This window comes from Papio anubis, chromosome 13, assembly GCF_008728515.1.
Source record: "Papio anubis isolate 15944 chromosome 13, Panubis1.0, whole genome shotgun sequence".
NCBI lineage: Eukaryota > Metazoa > Chordata > Mammalia > Primates > Cercopithecidae > Papio > Papio anubis.
Genome location: NC_044988.1, coordinates 92,063,519 through 92,089,224, shown reverse-complemented (window position 1 = coordinate 92,089,224; position 25,706 = coordinate 92,063,519). Strand labels below are relative to the sequence as shown.

The following is a 25,706-nucleotide window of genomic DNA, read 5'->3' as shown; positions in this document are numbered from 1 at the left end:
CTCCACTGGACAGTGGCCACCATTCCTAGGTGCAAAGCCTCCAAGCCTAATTCTCTGGTCCTCCCAGTGGCTCCATGAGCTATGTAATGTCCTATAATAAATTCCTTCCTGTTTATACAGTCTAGAGAAGGCTCTGTTGTTTGCATTGAGAGTCGTGAATGAATCACCCATTGTATTAGTCAGGGTTCTCCAGAGAAGTAGAACCAATAGAATATATGTATATTATTATTATAATTTAATTTCCAATAATCATATAATACAGGGGTTTGTGTATTATTTGATTATTGGAACTCAAATAATAATATACATCTATTGGTTACATGTGTAGGATGTGCAGATTTGTTACACAGGTAAACGTGTGCCATGGTAGTTTGCTACACCGATCATCCCATCACCTAGGTATTAAGCTCAGCATCCTTTAGCTATTATTCCTGATGGCCCACCTCCCACCCTCCAACAAGCCCCAGTGTGCGTTATTCCCCACCACGTGTCCATGTATTCTCATCATTCAGCTCCCACGATTAAGTAAGAACATGCAATATTTGGTTTTCTGTTCTTGCATTATTACTGAGAGAGGTAGAAATATATATATATATAGAGAGAGAGAGAGAGAGAGAATATATATATAAATATAAACATATATATATATCTTGAATATATATATATGGAGGATACACTATACTATATATATGCACATATCCTCCATATCCATGGGTTCCATATTTGTGAATTCAACCAAATGCAGATCAAAATATTCAAAATAATAATACAATAAAATAATACAAAGAAAAATATAGTATAAGAACTAGCATTTACACTGTATTAGGTATTGTAAGTAATCTAGAGATGATTGAAGTTATACGGAGACTGCACATAGGTTATATGCAAATACTGTAGCACTTTATATAAAGGACTTGAGGAACCACAGATTTTGGTATCTACAGCGATCCCTGAAACAAATCCCCCACAAATACCAAAGAATGGCTGTATATAGCTTTATTTTTAGAAATTAATTCACACAATTGTTGGGGCTGGCAAACCTGAAATCCGTAGGGCAGACTAGCAGGCTGGAAACTCAGGCAGGAGTTGATGGCTATAGCCTTGAGGCAAAGTTTCTTCTTTTCCACAAAACTGCAGTTTTTGTTCTTAAGGTCTTTCAACTAATTAGGTATGGCTCACCCAAATTATTTAAGTACTCTTTTACTTAAAGTCAACTGATTGTAGATGTTAATCACATCTACAAAATACCTTCACAGCCACACCAAGATTAATGTTTGATTAAATAACTGGGTGCTATAGCCCAGCCAAACTGACAAATAAAACCAACCATCACATCCACCAAATCAAAACTCCAGGAACAAATGTTCAAATTACAAGCATTAAGATTATTTACTCTCAAGAAGCCTTTTTGGTGCATTTAGCCTGTTTCCCTTTGCAAAACTTTCATGTGCAGTTGCCCGTGCTAAGCAAAGTCTACCTAATCTAGGCACCTGCATTCAAGAGAGGAATACCTCTGGAACCCATCCCATTCTTCTATCCCCAAAGCCCTTCCCCTGGCTGCCATCAGCTCCTGGTTGGACCACAACTGTAGCCTCCTCAGTTCTGCCAGCTTCCTGTCCATCCTGCTCTGCTCTGTCATCCACCCTTCCCCAGGGTGCTTTTTCCAAAACACTCATCTGATTGCATCTTCACTGATTAAAAGTCCCTCCAGGCCATTAAAGTGCTTGTGTCACTCAGCCCAGCAGCCATAAAGGCTTGATTACAAGCAACAGACACAAACTCCAACTGATTTAAGCAAAAGAGGAATTCCTGGAATAGGTCACCGGATGGAAGGAAAAGCTAAAGTCTTGAGAAGGGCAGGGATCCAGGCTGCCCCGGGGATCTCAGAAGCAGAAACAAATTGACCATCTTGTCAGAGCCAGCTGTGGGGATGAATCAGAGTCAGTGACCTCAGTCTCCATGTGCCAGTTTTTAAGGAGAGGGTGTCTGATTGCCCAGGATTGATTCACAGGCCCACCCCTTGACCAGAATGCACCCCTGATAGAACCACCAAGACTGAAATTAATAAGAGAGGAGAGGATTCTCAAGCAAAGTAAGAGGTATTAGCAGAAGAGGGGAAAGAGAATCTGCAAGAAAGGACAGGACACAAGCTCTTCATGGACACTTCCAGCATCCAAAAGATCTTTCCACATCAGAGCCACTGCTACAGCAGGGAAGGATTGCATTCCCTGCATTCAGCAGGGGCCAGAAGGAATGATGGGAGCAGTTTCCAGGCAACTAAGGAGAAACAGGATTTTCTGGACTATAAGACAGGAGACTTAACACCAAGGACTGTCAGACTGAACTCTAGTTTCCCCTGTTGTTTCTGGGCCATAGTTCTTCCTGAGAAATGCTAAGCCCAAAGTATGGATCATGAAGAACCTTCCCTCAACCCCTCATCTTACCGCTCTGTCCTCTCTCTCAGCTGCCTACAGAGGTCCTGAGAAAAGGGTCTCGGGACTGGGGTGGAGGGCTGTCTGCCCTGAGATCACTGCTGTTGGGTCTCTGGTCTTGAAGAGCGCAGTAGGGGAGGACAGAGCAGAGGGGGTTAGAGGGGAAGTCACACTTACCTTGTATATATCTATCTTATTTCATTGTTTCCTTATTTATGGTCTGTTTCTCCGCCACTGGAGTGTGAGCTCCATAAGGGCAGAGCCTTGTCTGTATTGATTACTCACTGCTGTGTCCCCACACCTGTTACAGGAACTGGCACATAGTAAGCACTTAGGAAAATACATATTTGGAACTGAATGAGTAGCCTGAATATCAGGTGGAGGCTACACTCCACCATTCTGTCTTTGACCCTGAGCCAGACAGGCAAGATCAGGCCTGGAACTGACTCAAACCAAGAATCAAGAGGAGCACAAGCTCTGGACTCAGCCTGCGTTTGGCGTGTCACACGACGACTCTGAGGCTGCTTCCTTGGTTTTGAAATGCAGATTATACCACGCACTTCACACTGTTGGTGTGAGAACAAATGAGAATTGAAAGTGTGAAATTGGCACACAGGATGTGCTCTCCTCCCCGGGTGCCCCTCTGTTGTTTGCTCTGTAAGGGAGGAAGTTGTTTTAATCAGATGATGAGAACTGAAAGTTATATCTCCCGGGGCTGGGGCAATGGGTATTTTAGGAGAGCATCCTGAAAAGGGCAGTGCCTGGCCCGCAGGGAAAAAGAAAGCACCAGTGGTAACATGTCTACACAGTGATGGGCCCAAGGATCCCAGCAGAAAATCTCATGCTGCAACCTCTAGCACGCCCAGCTGTGGCTAGGAGAAAGGCTAGCCACATTCGGTTGCCTCTGCTTTGGGGGATGGGACCAAAAGAGATATATAACAGGCAACTTTAGAAAGCGAATTTTATTAGCTTCATGAGAAACAGCTGCCATGAGTCAAGACCTGGATGGGGATAGAGCCCTGGTAGCTTCCAACCAAAGGCATGAATAAAGCCCACCTGTTCTCTCTACATCCTCAGACCAGGGTCTTAGTGGGGGTCCCAAGAAGAACACCCCACCTCCTTGCCCCCTCAGTGCAGGCACAGATTCAGGGAATGCATTCTTGTTGGACCTTAGGATCTCCCGCTCTATGATATCTCACTGAACAGGAAAACGAATCAAATCCACATTCTAGAAACTCAGATGCTGACAGATTTGGGATACGAGCCACTGTTCTGGATCATCAGCCAGGAACACAACACTTTGAATCACCAATCAGAAAGTCAAGATTCTGGAATGCCAAATAAGAACCCCTTAACTTTCTAGCAGATTTCATCAGTAGCTCCACATTCTAGAATGCCTGTGTTACAAATCAACCAGAAATCTGACATTCTAGGTTGTCAACTAAGAACCCAGTATTCTGGCAGACCAAATGAGAACTACTCCTAACAATCTGATGGGCTAACAAGGAATTCAGCATTCTGGAAGAACAAATAGAACACAATATTCCAGATAATGAGTGAGACTTGAAGTTCTAAATGTCAGCCCCAACACTCACCATGCCAAACCAGAAAACGAGCATTTAAGACCATCAGCCCTGGTCTCAGCATCTGGAATGACAAGCACAAAGCTCTCCCCTCCAGAATGCTGCTTTCCTGCCCCTCAGAGCTCTGTGGATGGTCGCTCCACAGCAGGCCCATCATCCTGACTGGCATCCGGCACACGGAAGGAAACATAGGGACAGGTCTTGGTGTTGAGGCAGACCAGCTTCTTCAGTGTGGCCGTCTTGACGATGTTAAAGCCCATCTCGCCACCAAAAGTGCTCGGCTTCCAGTACTCCGGAGAACAGATGGGATTCCCTAGGAGACCCTTGAGGGAAAAGGGAGCCCCAATCTCTATCATACTCTCCCCAAAGATAGAGTTTGGATGGCACTTTTCAAGAAGCAGCCCAGGGTAGAACTCCAACGCGTCAATGTCTCCATACAGCTCCTCCAACTCCGCTGCCATCTCCTTCTCTCCTACAAGGAGATAAGGGGAAACGCTAGCCTCAGATCCATGATGCCATTAAGGTCAACCTGGGGTGTGACCCTTCTCTGTCCACCTTTTTCTGGGGATAATAGGGACTCCAGGAGAATAACTTGAGCAACTGAGCATGTGCCCTAGAATTTGGCCTGGTTGGCACTGGGGAAAAGGGTCAAGAAGAAAATCACAAATTGCTCCTCCTCAGGGACTGGGTCTAGGGAAGGAAAATGCTACTAAAGAGAAAGTCAGAGGCCTAGATCTGCCCCCAAACAGCCTGTAAGCTTGAGCAACTCTGGGCCCTAATTACCTGATGATTACAGAAAGGAGAATGCTCCCCATCTTGCTTCCTTCACAGACAGATTTCAAGACCTTAGCCTGGGCCAAGCCCTTTTATTACTAGAGCTCAAAGATGTAACATGTCCGAGCTCACACAGAAATTCAGTGGCAGTGTTCCTTCTGCCCTGGGGACCATTTGCCATGGGAGACTAAAGAATAACAAAGATTGCTGTTTCAGGATCTCAGGGAGCTCAGGTACAGAATCTGCTCCACTCTGCAATACCCACATGTTCACGGATAGTGGCCAATGGGAGACAGATGTGGAGCTTCCCTGCTTCCCTGCCCAGTTCCTCAAATCCATCCTCCATTGGGAACTCTCATGGGCCATGTCACACCCTGCTTCAGTGGCTCCCCACTGTATGTGACAAGGGTTGGCAACTTGGCTGCCCAATATCTGAGGATCTTGGGGGATATATATATATATACTCGCATATATTTATATATATACATATATATTTATATATACATACATATTTATATAGATATGTGTATATGTATACATGTATACATATGTATATGTATATATGTATACATATGTATATGTATATATGTATACATATGTATATATACTCTTCATATATATTTATATATGTATATATACTCTATTCATATATATTCATATATATGTATATATACTCTATTCATATGAATATGCAGATTCTTGGGCACCACCCAGGATGGTTGAATCAGAATCTGTAGGACAGGCATCTGAGATTTGGTATTTTAATCAGCTTTCTAAGTGATTTTTATGCAGCTGGCCCATAAGTGGGTACTTAGAAAGCACTAGACAGAATAAAACCCAAAATATTTAGTATGAAAGCCAAGATTCTACACGGTTTGGCCCCAACCTTCCATCACTAATCACCCTCACAGCATAAGCCCCTTGCCCCAGCCACATCTACAACTGTTTCCCCAGATACCTGCTGTCTGACCTCTATGCCTTTGTACTTTCTATGGCTCTGCCTAAAATGCTCCTCCTTCTCTTCTCCCACTGGAAACTGCCATTTGTTCTCCAAACCCAGCCGAAAAGTCACCTTCTCTCCCCAAGCAGGATTATTTACCACCCCGGCACAGCACTTCCACGGCCGTTATAAGTCTGGTTGTTACACATTGCCACATGTATGGTCCCGTTCTATTTCCTTGATGTCTCCCTGACTTTGCTGCCAGTCCCTCAAGGGCAGGGACTGCATCCAGGAAACAACTGCTCACCTACAAGCTCCTGGAAGGAGGTGTAGGGCTTCATGCCAAACCTCTTGCGGTACTCATTGAAGGGTTGCAGCCGCATCTCCCGAGACTCCCTGATGACATCCACAGCCACGTGCAGGACGTGGTGGTCCATGTTCCTGCCCCCACCGATCTGCCGAGAGAGAAGTACAGCAGTGGTCTGGGAGCCAGGCCAGGCTGTCCTGGAGCCTGGGTAAGTTCCTGGGACAACAGCTTCCAATGGGAGTCCCTTCTGAGCTAGGATGGAGAGTGCTGGACAGCCTAGCAGCTGTGATGCTGTAGACCTGCCCCTGGGCCTGCTGCTGTCATGCTGTCTCAGGAAGCCCCTCTGAGTCTCAGCTTCTTCATTTTTTTGTGTGAGTTTTTTTTTTTAGACAGTGTCTCACTCCATTGCCCTGGCTGGAGTGCAATAGCACGATCTTGACTCAGTGTAGCCTCAACTTCCTCAGGCTCAAGCAATCCTCCCACCTCAGCTTCTCAAGTAGCTAGGACTACAGGCACGTGCCACCATGCCTGGCTAATTTTGTTTTATTTTATTTTTGTAGAGGTGAGGTCTCACTATATTGCCCAGGCTGGTCTCAAACTCCTGGCCTCAAATGATCCTTCCACCATGGCCTCCCAAACTGCCAGGATTACAGGATGAGCCATCACACCCGGCAGCTTCCTCATCTTTGAAGTGTGGAATGGACCAAGAGGACCTCTCTTGTGGTTCACACTGCTCCCCAGTCCGTTGAATTACACCAACAGGTAGTGTAACCCCCTGTGAAGGGAGGGAAAATAGGACTCAAAGCTCAGGTAACCTGGTGAGATAAAAGAGGCTGCAGAAAAAGCTTCTGATTACTAACAGTTAAGGCGCATTAGTCTAAAGAAAGCTCTGGTGCTGGCCAGGCACGGTGGCTCGCACCTGTAATCCCAGCTATTTGGGAGGCTGAGGCAGGTGAATCGCTTGAACCCAGGAGACAGAGGTTACAGTGAGCCGAAATCATACCACTGCACTCCAGCCCACGCAACAGAGCAAGACTCCATCTCAGAAAGAAAGAAAGAAAGAAAGAAAGAAAGAAAGAAAGAAAGAAAGAAAGAAAGAAAGAAAGAAAGAAAGAAAGAAAGAAAGAAAGAAAGAAAGAAAGAAAGAAAGAAAGAGAGAGACAGAGAAAAGAAGGCTGTGGTGCTTAGGATGAAACAATAATGTTCATGCTTAAGAGATAGTCATTTTAATAGAACAACTATAATTGGGCAAAAAAGAAAGGCATGGTTGGATGAAATCATATGAGCAAAGCAAGCAGAGGATGGTGCCAATTACAGCTTCACAAGCTGTGGGGCTGTTGAGGGTTGAACTGTGTTCCCCAAAATATTAAATATCTGTTGAAGTCCTAACTCTCTGCATCTGTGAATGTATCCTTATTTGGAAATGAAGTCTTTGCAAAAGTAATCAATTTAAGATGAGATCCTACTGGATTACGGTGGGCTCCAATCCAATAACTGGTGTCTTTATAAAATGAGGAAAGACAAGCTCAGGGAGTGCACCACAGGATGATAGAGGCAGAGACTGGAGCTCGATGCCTCTGCAAGCCGAGGAATGCCAGGGACTGTTGGCCACCATCAGAAGCCAAGGAGGCATAGAGCCTTGAGAGGGAGCATGGCACTGCTGACACCTTGAATTCAGACTTCTAGCCTCCATCTGTTGCTCTGAGCTTCCCAGTTTGTGGTACTTTGTTGCAGCAGCCTAAGGAAACTAATATAGGGACCTTGGGCAGCTATTCGAGCTAAGTTTGAGTTCCCACATATGTAAAAATGGGGAAGGGAAAAGCATCTACCTGATATGGCTGTGGTCTATTTAAATGGGATAAACTATGCAAAGCTGTTATCTCAGTATTGGTCACATGGGAACCCCTGAGAGGGTAGCCATGCACAATGGTTACCAGGGAAAGCCTGTCTTAACATCACTCACTCTTCTTAATATCCTGAGAGTCGCCTGTAATCCCAGCACTTTGAGAGGCCTAGGCAGGCAGATCGCTTGAGCCTAGGAGTTCAAGACCAGCCTGGGCAACATGGTAAAACGCCATCTCTATTTTTAAAAAAAAAAAAAAAATCTTGAGAGTCAATACATCTCTGTGGTCTTTCTGCCTTGTGCCAGGTACGATGCCAGGGCTCTTCACACACATCATCATGGTCATTCCTTGAAAATGTTTTGAAAACTGTCCAGCCTCACGCAAAGGTTACTGTCTCTGATCATGTCTTGTGTCCCCACAAAGAACCATAAAGAAACCCATAAAGAGGCCATAAAACAGCCAGCAGCTGCCCACCTGTGGCAGCAAAAGCTAATTTCAGTCAAATTATCAGAAGGAAATGGAAATCCATGTATGCCACATCTTCATGACAGGGCTTAGGGACGAGGATTAGAGAGAAGCAGAGGACTGGGAGGCAACAGGGGAGCCAGAGACTGCGATGAAGCAGATAGGAGCTTCCGAATGTGGAGAAGGGGAGATTGAGGAAGGAGTTGGCTGGGAATTGCAGGGAAAGAGAATGCATTTGTTTGCTAGGGCTGCCATGACAATGTACCACAGACTGAGTGGCTCAAACAATAGAAATTATTTCCTCCGGCCGGGCGCGGTGGCTCAAGCCTGTAATCCCAGGACTTTGGGAGGCCAAGACGGGCGGATCACGAGGTCAGGAGATCGAGACCATCCTGGCTAACACGGTGAAACCCCGTCTCTACTAAAAAAAATACAAAAAAAAAAAAACCAAACAAACAAACACTAGCCGGGCAAGGTGGTGGCGCCTGTAGTCCCAGCTACTCTGGAGGCTGAGGCAGGAGAATGGCGTAAACCCAGGAGGCGGAACTTGCAGTGAGCCGAGACCCGGCCACTGCACTCCAGCCTGGGCGACAGAGCGAGACTCCGTCTCAAAAAAAAAAAAAAGAAATTATTTCCTCTGTCTGGAGACTGGAGGTTCAAGATCAAGGTGTTGGCAGGCTTGGTATCTTCCGAGGCCTCTTTCCTTGCCTTGTAGATGGCTGTCTTCTCCCTACATCTTCATGTGGCCTTCCCTCTGTGTGTGTGACCTAATCTCTTCTTCTTATAAGGACACCAGTCACACTGGATTAGGGCCCACCCTAATGACCTCAATTAAACTTAATTACCTCTTTAAAGACTTTGTCTCCAAATGCAGTCACATACTAGGTTCTGGCGGTTAGGATTTCAACATATGAACTTTAGGGGAACCTCAATTCAGCCCATAGTGGAGGCTTATGATTTAATAAACACCATAGGCAGGCACCATTACATATATTACCATACCCTGAATGTCCTTATGTTCCTCAAATTGCCATGTCCTCTGACTTCCATGCCTTTCACCCATGCCGTAATCTCTATCTGGAACACAGCCATCCCCTGCCACTAACACCACCTCTTACCCTGGGAAATCTCTATCCCTCCTTCCAATTTCTGCTCAGACATCACTTCTTTTCCCATAACCCACAACTCTGGGTCAGATGTCCCTCCCTGACTCCCAGAGCATGGTGGGTTTTTGTACTGTGGTTTATAGCACACTCTTAGAATTCTGATAACATAGAAGAAGCTCTTAGAACAGTGCCTGACACACAGTAAGGGCCCTAATGCTGTTAGCTGTCATATGACTGCCATCACTTTCTAGGGTGTGAGCACTAAAAGATGAGCCAAGAACCACATAGGTCTTGTTCCCACTACATCTCCAGTACCTGGCATAATGTCTGGTATTGTGGAATGAACAAATGAACCAAAGAATTCATGCAGGAATGCTTACAACTGCCCTGTAGAAGTGACATTAGCCCCATTTTACAGAAGAGGAACTGGAATTTGGACCCAGGTCTGCTGGATCCCTCAGCCCACCTGCCCTCACCAGCACTCCTCTGGGGCTTACCCGGCCAGCGCTCTGGCGAGAGAAGGCATCCACCAGGGCCTCGACCCCATAGTCCACCAACATGGAGGTGTTGAACAAGAACTGCTCATAGCTGTACTCCTGGGAGCCCACCTTGAAGGAGTCAGGCATGAGGGGGTGCCAGTGGTAGAGATGGTTGAACTCCATGGCAATGCGGTTGCGGTACTGGAACTGGACACCAAACAGCAGCTCTGGGTCAAACTTTAGCTGCAGGAAGTAGCCACTCAGCTGCTGCACGTACTCCTCGATGACAATCCTGATGGTCTCCCCTGGGCAGGGAAGGATTGGAAATAAAGTCAGCCAAGCACAGTGATTTAGATGCCCAGCTTGGAAAGCAGGCCAGTTCATGAGAGGTGCTTGCTTTTGGTCTGTTTATTGTTGTTGTTGATGCTTATTTTTATTTTTAGAGACAAGGTCTTGGTCTGTCACCCAAGCTGGAGCACAGTGGTACAATTACAGCTCACTCCAGCCAGGACCTCCCGGGCTCAAGCAATCCTCCCACCTCAGACACCCAAGTAGCTGGGACCACAGGCATGCACCACCACACTTAGCTTTTTTTTTTTTTTTTTAAGAGATGGGGTCTCGCTATGTTATCCAGGCTGGTCTTGAACTGCAGGCCTCAAGCCCTCCTCTCACCTCAGCCTCTCAAAAGCCCTGGAATTACAAGTGTGAGCCATCATACCTGGCTTTGCTGTTGATGTTTAATTTTGTTTGGCCTCTTCCATTTTGTCTCTTTGTAACAGGATGTGAAAATAGAACTTTTGGTCTATTTTGACTGAGGTCTCAAGACAAGAGCACCAGCTACTCCCACATTTCAGAGGGAGGTTCTAGGCCCAGCTAAGCAGGACATGCAAAGGAGGTGTCCAAGAATTGGTCTCGTGACCTCCCTCCTGAAGCCCATTAAAAGAAGGTGGAGAAACTACAAAAGATGGAAAAGTGGAGGATTTACTGGTGAGAACTGTCATCATGCTGACACCCTTGGTGATAGAGGGGGACTTCAAGGAGATCACTCAGAGCTGCTGCAGTGGCAAAAGGGAATACTGAGGACAGAAGGGGAGCCCAGCCCTAAATATATTTCAAAAAACGTATTTCCTATATGTTCTTACATAACAGGATTCTTATAAATAAATTTTTACTCTGCCCCCTTTGTAGCTATAACCAGCTAGAAAGCAAAAAGCCAGAGAAGATGCAAATTGAATATTCTGTAACAAAATTAAAACTGGGCAACTAGATACTGAAAGAAACTGATATTTAGGCCAATTAGCCATTAGACAAATTGGCTTTTAGAAGTTGATCTGGAGCTACAGACTGTGGGATCAGTAGACCTAGATTCAAATCTTGGCTTTATCACTTCGAGCCACCTGAGCTTGGGCTGAGTTACTTAATCTCTCAAAACCTCACTTTCCTTAACTGTCAAATGTGTGTTATAATAATATCAGTGTGGCCGGGTGCTGTGGCTCATGCCTATAAACCCAGAACTTTGGGATGCCGAGGCGGTAGATCACCTGAGGTCAGGAGTTCAAGATCAGCCTGGCCAACATGGCAAAACCCTGTCTCTACTAAAAGTACAAAAATTAGCCAGGCGTGGTGGTGGGCACCTGTAATCCCAGCTACTCGGGAGGCTGAGACAGGAGAATGGCTTGAACCCAGGAGGCAGAGGTTGCAGTGAGCCAAGATGACGCCATTGCACTACTGTCTGGGCAACAGAACAAGACTCCATCTCAAAAAAAAATAATAATAATAATAATAATAATAATAACATCAGTGCAATACTATATTACGGTTGTTGAGAAAAGTAGATAATGAATACAGCGAAATTGCTGACACAGTGCTTGGCATAAGAGGGGGTGTCCATATATGTCGGCCAAAAGTAGGAATACTAAGTGTAGACGTGAGGGGGAATCCCTTTCCAATACTCGCATGTCACAGAAGATCAGACTGAGGCTTGCAACCCCTTCCCATTCAAGAAGATCCCCCTTCGTGATGGAGTGGAAGTAGCATAAATTTTGGTGGCAACCAGACCTCAAGTCTCCATCTGCTGAGTGTCCCTGGAGAATTCACTTAACCTCCCTGAATCTTGATTTTCATAGGGTAATCATACCTGGCTCATGAGGTTGTAGGGGAGTTAAATGAAGCACTGGATGTGTGGTGCCCTAGGGTCCTGCCTTTGGTCACAGCTTCATCTCCAGCCAGTGTGCTGGGCAGCCTCCAGTTTTCTCTGGTCAAGGTCTCTGCGATGCTGAAACTTCAGAACCAGCCCCTCTTCCCTCTAGTGACTGTTCCTATTCCCAGTGCCTGGCTCTTTGTGGCTCCAGTGAATTAGGCTCTATAATTGGGACCAGCCAGGCCCAGTGGTGCCCAGAGGTGGGGGAAAGGAGTTACTGGTGACTCAGAGTGAACATGGTCTGGACAGGGATGTCAGGGGCCAAGCTCCCAGGCCGGAAACCATCTGACATTTTAGGTTGCAGACTCGCCCCCATAGGGAACACAAAAATATCCTGTCCCTGAGTCATCTAGAAGCTACCAAACTGCAGGAAGGTAGATACATGCAGGGAAGGGAACATGAAGATTCCTGAAGGCAAGGCAAGCTAGAGTTTGACCCTGCATATGCTGGGGACCACAAGTGTGCATCTGGGTGCAGCACATGGGGGAACTGAGACTCAGGGTGGCTAATCAAATGTGCTGAGTCACCCAGCTAATAATCAACCATCACAGTCATCCATTTTTCTGAAGGCCTGCTATGTGCTAGGTGCCTTCCCATCCATGATCTCAATAAATCCTTACAATCATCATTCACCCCAATGTACAGATTTGGAGACCGAGGTTTACAGAGGTTGAGGGGCCTGCTCAAGGTCTTCTGGCCACTAAGCAGAAAAGCAAGGATTCTAATCCCAGCCTCCACCTCTAAATACCCCCCAGCCCCCTGCTTCTCAGGATGGAGGGCATGACCTTCCAGGGCAGGGCAGGTCTGGAGTCCTCACCTATAAGGATGAGGCGGGTCGTCTGGAAAAGCTGCTCATCACCCCAGGTGGGGTGCTCAGCCTTCAGCAGGTCACACACACGATTGTGCTCACGTAGCCAGAGCGTGGCATACAGCATGAGCCCAGGAAGCAGCCCAAACACCTCCTGGCCCACGGCCATCTGGCTCTGGGGCGGGGTGCCTCGGGGGTAGTGCATCAACACAGGCGCCTCTTCTACCGAGGGCGGGTACACTTCTCCGTCCAGCACCTGTGGGATGGGGCCACCTGGCAATCTAAGGTTGGGGGTCACCCCCAGCTGCCCACAACCAACTCCCTCCCACTCCTGCTGGAGCTGCCAGTTCCCCTCAGCCAAGGCTGTTGATTCCACCTCCAAAATGTCTCTTAAAATCAGTCCCCTGCTCTCTATCTCTACCACCACTACCTCAAGCAACCCACCCTCATCTTCCACTCTGACTCCTTTCCCTAAGCGGGTTCCCTATGTCCACTCCTATCCCCAAACAGGCCAGTCTCTACACTGCACCCAAGCAAAAAAGAAAAAAAGAGAGAAAAAAAAAAAAACCATTAAAAAGAAAAAATATTGCATCATGAGCTGACTTAAAACCTTTCCAAATACTCTCTCTGCTCTTGGCAGAAAGTAGAATTCCTTAGCACGGTCCCCACAGACATCTCCACCTTCCCATAAAGTCATTGTTACCCTCGATCGCTAGGCTCAACAAATGCTCCCATTTTTATACTCCCTCCAAGTCGCCAAGCTGCTCTCCACCTCTAAGCCTTTGTACTTGTTAAACCCTCTACCTGGAAAGTCCTCTCCCATTCTTAGCATCCCTAACTCCTCCTTATCCTTCATGCAACTCTGGGTTTATTTGTAACTTCCTAGGGAAGTTTTACCCACCATCCAAACACTCTAGCGGCACTCACAGCTTCTCCTTGGTGGCAGCTACAAGTGTACCTAATTATTTGGCAACTTCTTCATTCATTCAGTAAATACATGCCAAGAGACTACTACATGCCAAGTCCTGTTCTTAGTCCTAAAGATTCAGCATCGAACTTTGCTTTGGTGCTTGCCTAAGATTTACATGATCCAATATGGTAGCCACTAGCCATGTGTGGCTGCTGAGCACTAGAAACTTGGCTAGTGTGAATGGAGAACTGAATGTTACTTAGTTTATTTTATTTAGGTTTTTCTTAATTTCTATTTGAATTTTAAAACTGATACTTCAGCTGTTGGAAAATCTTTAAGGATGCATGGAACAAGTCGGACGTGTCACAAGTTGGACATATCACTCTACTTATTCAGCTGTACATTTTATGAAATCTTAATACAGATTAGATCACTCCAGTGAAAACTGAGCATCCAAATTGAGAAGTCCTGTGAGTGTGAAATATATACCAGATTTTGAAGCTTCAGCATGAAAAAAGAATGTGACATATTTTATTAACAATGTATTGATTACATGTTAAAATGCTAATCACCTGGACATATTGCATTAAGTAAAATGTATTATTAAAATCCATTTCACCTGTTTCTTTTTCCCTCTTAATATGGACATTAGAAAATTTTAACTATGTATGTGGTTCACATTATATTTCTGTTGGACAGTTCTGATTTAGACAAAAGCCCTCGTAGAATGAGCATCCTGAAGTTTGTCTGTGGTTTTTTGAGGGCAGGGCCCATAACTATAATGGTCACTACTCAATCACCTGTGCCAGGTATACTCTCGTGTCCAATTAATATTGTGGAATAATTAAATAAATACATGCAGACTACAAATGTTCATCTCCTATTGAGCTCCAAAATCCACCTCCCTGGCTGACATGGGAGGCCACGTCTGCTCCTCACTGGCTTCTCACACCTGCTGCCTCCTCCCAGGGTATACTGTCACTCCTGGCACACGCCTCCCACTCCCGTGGTTGGCCCTCTCAGGACATGACCCAGAGCCCTCCCGCCCCCAAGCAGTCTTTGCCAGGGAAGACCATGGGAGACCCTTCCCTCTGCCCTACCCCCTGGCCCAGCACTACCTGGTATTTGAGTTTCCCATCCTTAAAGAGCCGCAGTTGATACTGACGTTCCAGATTGTCTCCATAAATGTGACCAAGGTCTACCTGTGGATAGAGAGGAGTTCCCTCAGGTCACCAGGGTTCCGGCCCACTGTCGATGACATGTGTGTGCCAAATTAGGTCCAGAGCAGTTCTGAGCCCTTCCTAGGTACTCACCCCATGGCCCAAGGCCTTGGTGAAGCCAGGACCCATCTTGCCAGAAGTTTTGAAGAACTGGTGGGTGAAGTGTTGTGCAAAGAAGGCAAACATGAGGTTCGTGCCTTGGGGGTCAGGTATGAACTTCCTCCTGAGCAGGAAGCGGCGGGCCAGGAGCTGGGCATCTGGCAACTGCTTCTTCCCTGGTTGCGGGATAGGAAACAGCAGTACCTTCTCCTATCTGGATCTTGCTGCCCTAGGGACATCTGGGCTCACCAGGCAAACTGGCCCAAGCAGGAAGCCCAGAGTGGCCTCCTCAGGACCACCTCCCCACCACCACCAAGTAACTCACTCTACCAAAAGACTCTCGAAGTATTTATGGGTGAAGTGGCATGATTCTTAGAATTTTAAGTGGCATGATTTTTAGAATTTTATTTAAAATACTTTACAAAAGTATGAGAGGTGAGAAATGAAATAAGATGAAGAAATTGTGGGTAAATGTTGAAACTGAAAGATGGGTACATAGTTCATTCTACTTTTCTCTCCACTTTTGTGCATCTTTGCAATTTTGCCATAATGAAACGTTTCACCAAAAAGAAATAAAGAAACAGAAAAAAACAAACATGCACTCTCTTCCCCTGAGTCAAGGTTGCCTGTGTCTGCAACTGACTATGCCATTTGCTAGCTGTGTGAACACAGATAAGTCATCTCATCTGAGTGTCAATTTTTCCATCTTTAAAAAGGGGCAAATGATGCCCATTTGATACAGTGAATCTGAGGATTGCAAGAGATAATGTAAGCATGGCAGAGAACCAGTGGGTATAATTTTTTTAAATCAAAGGTCAGAAAGCTTTTTCTGGAGAAAGCCAGATAGTAAACATTTTAGTCTTTGTAGACCATACAGACATGTCACATCTATTCAGTTTTTGCTATTGTAGCAGGAAAGCAGTCACAGATGACACATAAACAAATGCATGTGGCTGTATTCCAATAAAACTACTTACAAAAATGGGGAGGTGGGCTGAATTTGGCCTGCAGGCTGTAGTTTGCCAATCTATTTTATTTATTTATTTATTTATTTATTTATTTTTGAGACAGGGTCTCACTCTATTGCATAGGCCAGAGTGCAGTGCCACTCTGCACTCTGGCTCACTGCAGCCTTGACCTCCTGGGCTCAATTGATCCACCCACCTCAGCCTCCTGAGTAGCTGGGACTACAAGCACACACAACTACACCCAGCTAACTTTTGCATTCTTTTGTAGAGAAGGTGTCTCACCATGTCATCCAGGTTGGTCTTGAACTTCTGAGCTCAAGCAATCCACCCACCTCAGCCTCCCAAAGTGCTGGGATTACAGGCGTTTGTCACCACACCTGGCCCTGTCAACCTATTTTAAATGATGCCAATCTTTCTATGTCTGGCATAAAGACAAGTCATCCTTAGAATAAGTATTGAGAGGCCTTCCTTAATTATGTCAGTGTTAAATGAGTTGTCACCCAATGCCCTCACAGAAAGGAACAGAATATTTTGAGTTCTGGTAAAGGCACCTCTTCACAATGCATCAAGATGTGAGCCCTGATGTTGAAGGTTCAAGATCAATGGAAATTATTTGGATTAAGATGACTGACTGGGTTCCTCTGGCAGCAAAAAATATCAAGTACCCCTAAAGAAAATCCACCAAAAGGGAAGTCAGAGGGAGTGATCCATCAACCGTAATTTGGAATCATCACTCACTGACACTGGGCAAGCATTGATTTCAGCAAAGTTGGCAAGACCTAGCTAACCTGGTAGAACGGTCATGCTTTGGGAATAGCAGCTAACCATGTGATTGAAAATCATCAGAGTAGTGCCCCAAGCAGGGACAGGGTGCGAGGTTTTGAACCCAAAAAAGGACAAAACCATGAGGCTGCACAGGACTGGCATTCAACAGTGCCACCATGTGGCAGGAACTGAAGTATAGCAGCAGTGGACTAATGAGCCTCTCTTGTCCTCTTTGTACTTGACAATGAACAGATGGGTCTGAAATGAATAATATCCCAGGTTTTTGGATAATTGCAGGTGGCATGGGAAGGTCTTACAAAGAAGAACCCTGCCAGTGTGGCTAAGTGGAGTCTTGAGCAATGAAAGAAAAAAATGTGACTTATTTGTACCTTACACTGGTGAAGCAAGTAAAACTATTTACATTTGTAAAGAACCAAACACAGAGACAGCACCCAATAAATAGCTCACTATTCATTCTTTCCTACATCATAACTTCCAAGTCACATCCACCTCAGCGGGACCTAACTCATCATTAGAAAAGGATCAAGCAAAGAGGCACCCTGGAACTATGGAAACGTCGGTCTGACTCTAGGTGACCTCAGGCAAGACCCTCTGCTGCCCTTTCCTGTTCTCAGCCCAGGCTCTGGACATGTCATATGTCTTGCTTTGGTCTAGCCATCTGCAGAATTGGGTCAATAATTGTTCTTCTGCCTGATTTTTTCCAAAGAGGAGAACTGAGCACCTCCTGTGATCCCCAGGTCCAGCTCCTCACCCCATTTTACCTTTGGTTCCCATGGGTGTGGGGCAGTCTTTAGGCACAGAGGGCAGAATACGAGTGTAATAGCTCACGTTGGAGAAAGACTCCCAGCTGATGTAGTCATGTGCTGAGTTGTAGGTGGGGGGACTGGGGATAAGGTTGGAGCGCACTGCAGAGAGCAAAAATAATGGTGACAAGGGTGTTTCCACCCCCAGCTCCACCCCAGTTCCTGCCTCCTCCTGGATTGGGGCTTATTTTATCTGGCATCATAGACTCTCCCCACCCACTACCCTTATCAGATGTCAAGAATTCAAAAGGACTGGCAGGATTGCTTGCTCCCCCAGGTCAGGGGGCCCTGCCCCACACCCACCTGTGAGTACCAGGCGCATGAGCAGCTCTCGGATGAAGGTGGCATTGACAAACTCCCAGAACCAGCGCCCGTGTGTGAGCAGGAAGTGGGTGAAAGAGGGGCTGGGCCGCAATGAATTCCGGAGCCAGGTCCATAGGCCAGCTGCAGGAGCAATGGGAGTCACTCAGTTCGTCCCTCCTAGCAGGACCAGAAGTAGCCAGGGTGGAAGATGAGGCACTGAGGACAAGGGCCAGGATGGAACAGAGTAGCACCTATGGGGAAGTGGGTAAGGATGGAACCTTGGGAGCAATGACACATGACAGAGCCAGAACCAGGCGTGAGGACAGGGGCCAGGGCATGTGGTGAAGACTCACCATGAAACCCAGAAGCAAAGAGTAAGGGTTGACCAAGCGTGAGAGCTCATGCTGAAGCCAGGTCAGGGAGAGGGGCAGAGCCAGGCAAGGAAGGAGAACAGGGCCATGGCCAGAGAGGAGGGTAAGAAGTTAGGGTCTAGGAGAAGGGGCCCAGGGAGCAGGAGGGTGCAAGAGGGCACGAGTGAGGGCTGAAGGCCCAGCTCACGGATGGTGCAGTTGGGGCCGGAATAGCCCGTGCGGGTGCAGTCACACTGGTAGCGGTCAAGACCGAAGCGGACACAGATGCCCTGGTGCTGGCATGGATAGTAACAACAGGGATTCACTGTGGGTGAGAAATGGAGGTCAGAGACCATGCTAGGGTGGCCTCCTAACCCCCATCTAGCCCCTGATGGGGGAATGAGGAGCCAGAGGCGTGGACTTAAGTTGCAGCTCCGTCCTGAATCACGGGGTACCAGAGCTCCAGGGTTCCCCCAAGAGCCCCCCACCGTTCCCACCTCTGTGAACATAAAGCCCCAATCCTGACATTTCCACGCCCTGCTCTGGAACTCCAGCCTAGCCCACATCAGGCCCCCAGGGGAAGTGCCCCCTCCCTCCCTATTGCCACCAAATGGCAGCAAGAGAAGAGTCCAGAGCCCCGGCTGTGACACTGAAGGTTAAGAAAGAGCTGATAAAACTCCACAGCCACGAGCTTCTAGAGCGTTCACTTCCTGCCTAGTCAGAGTCCAGCAGTAAGGGCAGGCCGGGGCGGGGGGGCGGTCAGAAAAGGGACAAGGATGAGGAGGGGGACTTCTCCCAGACCACCACCCCAGGCTCTGAGCACCTGAACGCTAGGAAAACGAGATTCCTCACCACCCCTCCATTTCTGCAGAAGGTAGAGAAGAGCAGGTATCATTATGCCCACATTGCAGATGGGGAAATTGAAGCCAGAAAAAGGGAGAGCCAGACCTATAGTCCCACAAGTCTCACCAGACCAAATGCCCATCTCTTCACTTCCACTCCACCCCCACAGCCTCAGCAGCCAAGTCTAAGGAAAGAAGTTTTCCAGAACCCTGGGGACAGAGGATGGGTGTGCAGAAGGAAGGGGACTCCAAGGCCTCAGCTGCCTCAGCCCCCATTCCTGATGGAATCAGACTTGGCCCGCATCAGGGTGGGGTCTGGGCTCTAGGATCCAGAGGAAGGTCACAGACCAAGGGAATAGGACAGATAGGACTGGAAAGATCTTCTGGGAGGGTGCGTGGAGCTCTGGCGTCCACCCTGCTGCCTCCTGGAGAAACTCTATTAGGAAGTCCCTCTCAGCATCTAACCCAGATCCCTCAGACCACCACACCCTTGCTAAATCTGCCTCCGTGATTCTTTAGCAGCAAAGTTACAGACTCCTCAGGTTCAGTAGGATCCACTATCACCCCCACCACCACCATTGCTCAGTGAAGGAAGCTGAGGTTCAGGGAGAGGTGACAACTTGGCCAAGGAAACAGAACAGAGCTGGGTAGACCAAAAACTCCTAGCTCCTGGCAGAAGGCTCCATCTCTGATCCTACCCAGAAAACGCCGGGCGCCTTTCTGCAAACATACTTCCTTATCTGGGCTCAGAGCCAACGTTATAGGGAACATGTATTCTTTGTGCAACTGGTTATTGCAGGTCAAAAGGGTAGTGAAAGGCGGGAGCAGCTGAGGATGAAATACTGTCATCTCGGGGTGCTAGGATCAGAGAGCATGACCCTGGGCAAGACCTGTCCCCATCCCCTGCCCTGGTCTCAGTCTCCTCACTTCACAGCACAGGGCTTGACCCGGGCAGCAGAGTCCTCTTAGTCCCCACGTCGAAGACAGAAACACCACCACACACACACACACACACACACACACACACAAGCAAGGACCACAAGAATCATGCAAATAGTTTTGCTTAAGCCCTGGCAACTCCCTACAGCCCCACAATGGCCTCAGCAGGGGTGTAGGAGGGAGGGGTCGGGGGAAGAAGGCTGGACAAAAAGGCTTTATCAGGCAGCCACAGGCGAACCTGGCAGGCAGGATCCAGGGAAAGGGCCTGGCAGTACCCCAGCCCCGCCTCCCCCAGCCACAGGCCCAGAAAGGCCAAGAGTCCTCTGGATCAGCCCCCATGCTGGCTCAGAGGTCTGCTCCCCCGAGAAAGGACTTGTCACTCTTGCTGGAACTCTCCTTCTTGCCCCTCCTGCTGGCCTCTCTCAACTGCCCAGGAGCTCCTGTAGCACCCACTGCCCAGCTCCCAACCCTGGCACACAAGGCCCTCTAGGACTCAGGGTCCAGTTCTACCACTCTAAGGGCACAGGGGTTAGGCCTCCCCTAGGCTCAATTTCCCCATCCCTGCCACAGCAGGGATCTCAAAATGAACTCCAGAGGTCCCCGCAGTTCAAACACTCTGCGCCAGCCCCTCCCTTAGCCCCAAACCCTCAGCGTCTCCATCCTTTATCCAGGCTGTTAGCCTCCTTAATGCATTTCCTCCAAATCAGCTGAGCCCATGCCTTGCCTCCCCAAGAAGGCTTCCCCGAATGTCCACACTCCCTTCCTCCCACTCTCCCTTGTCCTGGCTCCGGGTTCCAATTCAACCTGCTCTTCTCCACCATAAGCTTCCAGGAGAAGGGACTCCCACCCCTTCCCTTCCCCGGCTTTCTCTTCCCCCAGTACAGGCTATGCACACAACTGGGGCTTAACCCAGGTCTGGGATCCAGATGTGGTAGCCAGAGCTTAACGAATGTTCGTGGAATAAATAAAATGAAGTGAGGAGACTGGCCACCTCCACCCTGACTAAAGGGAGTCCCTCATCTTCCAGACCCTCAACAGCTGTCTGAGGTGGAGCCAGAAGGCCTCCCGCTGTGGCCCTAGAGCTCTGCCTCCGCAGGCAGAAAAGCCACAAGCTCCAGACGCTGAAGCTGGAATGGCTGCCCACACCCTCCCCGCCAAGAGAAGCTGTGCAGAGCTGAGGCTCCTCCCTCCCAGGCCGGCCTGTCCAGCTTCCCCCCTCCTCCCCCGCGCTCCCCATGTTCTTTCCATAAACACCAGCTGCTCCGGGACAGGAAAAGTTCTCCCAGGAAGGACAACAGTGGGTCTGCTGCTGGTGCCCCAGGGCACCAGGTTGGGCAGAGAGGAGACTGGGTGCCACTAGACTACAGCCGGACCATCACAGTCCAGCCAGAAAGCCAGGGCTCTAGCTGACAAAGTCCACAACCTTCCACACCAACACTCATTTATCTCCCCAGTACTCCCTAGGAGAGGTAGGTGAGACTCCCCATTGCACAGTGAGGAATGTGAGGCCCAGAGAAAGCAGGAGGCTTGCCCAGATCCCTCTGCTTTGAAGTTGCAGAGTCAAGACTTAAACTTCCCCCTCCTCCTACTCCTGGAGGTGCCCAGGACTGGATTTGGGGAAGGGATGGAAAGGGAGAGTCGCTTTGATGCACAGACTGGGGATGACCCAGGTGAGGTGGATTTGTCACATTCCTTCAAAGTGAACCTTGAAAATCCAGAATGAATGAAACCAGGACCCAGGGGGATCACCATCTCCTGCCACAACCAGACCTTTAGGAAGTATTCATGCAGGAAGGCCTTCCTTCGGTCTAACTTCAATCCTACATGTTTTCATACCAACTCAGTTCTGCGCTCAGTGGAGGATATCCCTGTCCATCAAGAAAGAGAACCAGGGAGATGCAGGCACCGAGTCTAATTCAATTTGAGTCCCCCACACTCAGCACAGGGCCAGGCACCAAGTAGTTGTCCGGGAGAGTTGTATGAGAGAGCAGATGCTCTTACTGGCTGTGCATTCTTGCGCAAGTCCCTCCCACCTCTGGACCCTCATTTTTCTGTATATCCCATGAAGGGGGTGCAGCAGGTGGGCTAAAGGAGGCCTTCCATTCGACGTCCAGGCCTTCTACTCTGGGTAGAACCAATCTGTCCCTCTCCATTATTTGTATCAGTACAACCTTCCCACAACTGTCCCATCAGCAGAGAACTGTCCCATTTGCTCTCACTGAGTCCCCAAGACACGTAGAGGCAGACGTGACCAGCACACCACACTGCATGCCAGACACACGTGGCGGAAAGGCCAAGCTGCTAGTCCCCACCCCCACAGATGAGGACTGTCCAGGACTGCCTGGTTCCAGAACCTTTCCAAGGGTTTGGGCAAGGAAACATCCCCCAGCCCAAAAGTTAGGGCTCCAGGTCCAGGACTGAGCGTGACTAGGGGATAGGCACAGCCAGGGAACACCAGGTCCTCCAGGATGCGGAGGCGTCAGGCTGCAAGACTGCCCAGTGAAGAGGCAGGACCCAAATCCCCTAAAGAATAATATTTAGAGAGGCTCTGGGGACCTGGCAGCCAGAGAGAAAAAAAAGGGTGAAGGACCCTGACTGGTCTGGCCTGGGTCCCAGTTCCCACACCTAAGCACCACCGCACCAGAACTAGACAACTGGGCCCAGCAGCTGGAAGATCCTGCTGGAGAGGAAGCCCCCTCCTGGTCCACAGACCCAGCTGGTGCTGGCAGAGCAGGTGCAGGCACCTGGGCAGCCTTGGCACGGCTGGGATCTTGCCCCATGTGCCCGGGTCAGTTGGCCTGGAGCTCCTCTGCCTGGCACACAGCTCTGGTTGCCAGGTGGTGCCCTATCCCCATCTAGAAGATGGGCACTGAGTCAGGTCCAGAGACTAGAGGGGAAGTACTTGAGGATTCAGGGTTCACCGGTACAGCCTTGCCTCCAGGCTGGCCTCCATCTCCTCCCCTAACAGAGAGGGAAAGCAGCATTCTCTCCCGCCGCCTGCCCTCTCAGGTGAGTGCAGCCCTCATCTCTTCATCTCCTTTGCCTCTAGAGGCAAAACACAGGCTTTGGCTTCCTGGGGCAGATGCCCAAGTAGCTTGACCCTCAGTTTACTTGCAGACTTGGAAATACGAGGGCAACCCAGACCTTCGGCCCCTGCACTCCACCTGTCATTCGTTCTTTCCTAAATCCTTGCAGGAGCCTCAGTACCGGTTTTCCGGCCTCCAGTCTCATCCCCACATTATGCATCCATTCTCAGCCTCCTGCTCCCAATTACCCTTATGGTGTTTCATGGTTGAGTCTCTTACTGTTTCCCCCACCCGCCACCTCCTTCAAGGTCCAGTCCAAAAGTCATCAGATCCAAGAAGCCTCCCGCAATTCTTCGCACTGAGAGGCAGCTGCTCCCTCCCCTGAGTTCCGCACATCCCTGCTCCCTCCCCTGGGCTCCTCACACCCCTGCTCCCTCCCTTGAGCTCTCCACACCCCTGCTCCCTCCCCTGGGCTCCCTACACCCCTGCTCCCTCCCCAGGGCTCCCCACACCCCTGCTCCCTCCCCTGGGCTCCGCACACCCCTGCTTCCTCCCATGAGCTCCGCACAGCCCTGGTCCCCTTGGATGACAGTCTGTTGGCATTTCTGGCTCCACCATCAGCCTGTGAGCTCCTCCCAGCTCTGTGTCTCCAGGCCCCAGCCAAAGACTGGTATAAATAAGCCCTTGGGAATGAAAAAAAAAAAAAAAAAAAAACTCCATGTAAACATTTATTATATAAAAGGAAACAGAAAAGGCAAAGAACAAAATAGCATAGACCGTGGCTCATTGTGCATTACTGAATGGACTAAAAAAGAACACAGGCGAGTAGCCCTGTATACCAAGAGTGCCTGGATGGAGCCAGCTGGGGGCTCAGAGGAAGTGCTGGGCTGATCCAGGGACTGACAAGATGGTTCAGCGAGGCAGCCTGATGAGCCCCTTCTACTCCCCACCACCAGCTCACTGTGAGGACTCAGACAAGTGGCCTCACCCCCTCTGGGCCTCAGAGTCCCCTTCTGTAGACTGGGTCTAACGCACGTCTCTGGCAGGGCTGTTGAGAGCACCAAAGAAGTGGATGTCCACAACCAACCTCTGTAAACTTTAAAGTGCTGGCCACATGAGTCTTCCTCCTCTTCTTCCCATAAACCAGACTTTCATTCAACCCAAACCCTTTCCTAAAGCACCCTCCATCCTCTCTTTGGGTTCCCTAAATGCCATCCACCCAAAGCCTCTGTTTCAGGAAACTTGGTCAGATCCAAAGTCCACGTACATAGCTTTCCTCTCTCCCCTAAGCACCAGATCCTTAGAGCATCACAGCAGAAAGTGCAGACCCCTTCTGCCCCCTCCTGCCCTCTCTGGGTCTCATTTTAGAGATTTGACACAGCTAGGTGGTGGAGGAAACGATGTCCAGCTGGGACACACGCTCACACACACGCACACACACAGAAACAGTAAGCTGGGGGAGGAAGGTTGGCTGAGGGAGGAGCTGAATTCCTTCACCTGGAACCTGGCACATGCATGGGGGAGGGAGGGGCGGAATTTCCCCATCAACCTCCCCCATGAAACCCAGAGTGGCTCAGGGTCCATTGTGGGTAGAAGCAGCTTTCTGTAGACAGACCTTGTGAAGTGTGTGGAGGCAGACAGACCTGAGTTCAGATCCTGGGCCCACCATGTGTTGTGTGAGCTTGGGGGATCATGGCACCTACTGAGCCTCAGTTTCCTCATCTGCTCAATGGGGATCTCTTAAACCCCAGAGGAAACCTCGAGGCTCCTAAATGTATTTCTATGTCCCGTGTTCTCCCAAAGTCTTCACCAGGGGAGACCTTCTCCACTGGCAATGGGAATCAGGATGGGTTCCCAGACGGTTAGTGGCTGGAGAAAGGGAATTCATTTCCCTTGGTGCCTGCGGCTTCCTCCCAAAGAGGCCCCTATAGGAAACAGTGGGGTTGTTGGGTGCAGAGGCTGCTTAGACATCTCGGGCCCAGAACAGGTGAGGAGGGTGGATAGGGACTGTCCCTTCTCCCCAAGTCGGCACCAGATCCCACTCTGCTGTTTCCCCTGAAGGGCCCATTAGCCAAGGCCACACTCCCGGGGGGCTTCAGAGAGCTCCCATCCGTCCAAAAGACTCAGCCTCAGTCCCCTTTCTCAGCACCGCGAGCAGAAAGGGAAAGCTGAGCCCGCTGGAGGGGAAGGGGGGTGTTGAAACCAGACCAGGGGCGCAAGACCGGGGGTTCCCGTGGGGAGGGATGGGCCGCCTACCTGGCGTGGGCGCCCCTGGGTCAGCGAGCAGGACCGGGAGCTGCGGCAGCAGGAGCAGGAGCAGCAAGAACTGGAGCAAGAGACTTCCTGCAGAGGAGAGAGACGAGGGGCTGAGCCTGGCATTCAAGGCTCCGCCAGGAGGCCAAGAAACTTCCTGGCCGCGCAGGGCACCGGGGTCGCACTCACGGCTCATGGCGCGGCTGCTGGGGTGCGGGACGCAGAGTGCAGGCTCCTGTGCGTGCGCCTCGCACACTGCCCGGAGCTCC

At 49.2% G+C, this 25,706-nt stretch overlaps 1 protein-coding gene across 5 annotated transcripts; it reads right to left on the bottom strand.

The window, feature by feature from the left end:
* Positions 1-981: 981 nt before the first annotated feature.
* PTGS1 (prostaglandin-endoperoxide synthase 1) lies at positions 982-25,706 on the bottom strand. 5 transcript variants are annotated; one of them, XM_021927183.2, is made up of 11 exons: positions 25,627-25,706; positions 25,441-25,527; positions 18,586-18,702; positions 18,028-18,168; positions 17,683-17,826; positions 15,162-15,343; positions 14,967-15,050; positions 12,948-13,194; positions 10,060-10,235; positions 6,037-6,184; positions 982-4,487 (listed from the first exon to the last, which is right to left on the bottom strand). In XM_021927183.2, exons 1-11 carry the CDS (start codon positions 25,631-25,633, stop codon positions 4,132-4,134), a joined length of 1,689 nt encoding a protein of 562 aa, XP_021782875.1. In that variant the 5' UTR covers positions 25,634-25,706; the 3' UTR covers positions 982-4,131. The 5 variants fall into 5 exon arrangements, with proteins under 5 accessions (XP_021782875.1, XP_021782876.1, XP_021782873.2 ...); XM_021927182.2 differs by having other exon boundaries at positions 3,377-4,487; positions 9,949-10,235; XM_031654485.1 differs by lacking the exon at positions 25,627-25,706 and adding an exon at positions 23,726-23,867 and having other exon boundaries at positions 3,377-4,487; positions 9,949-10,235.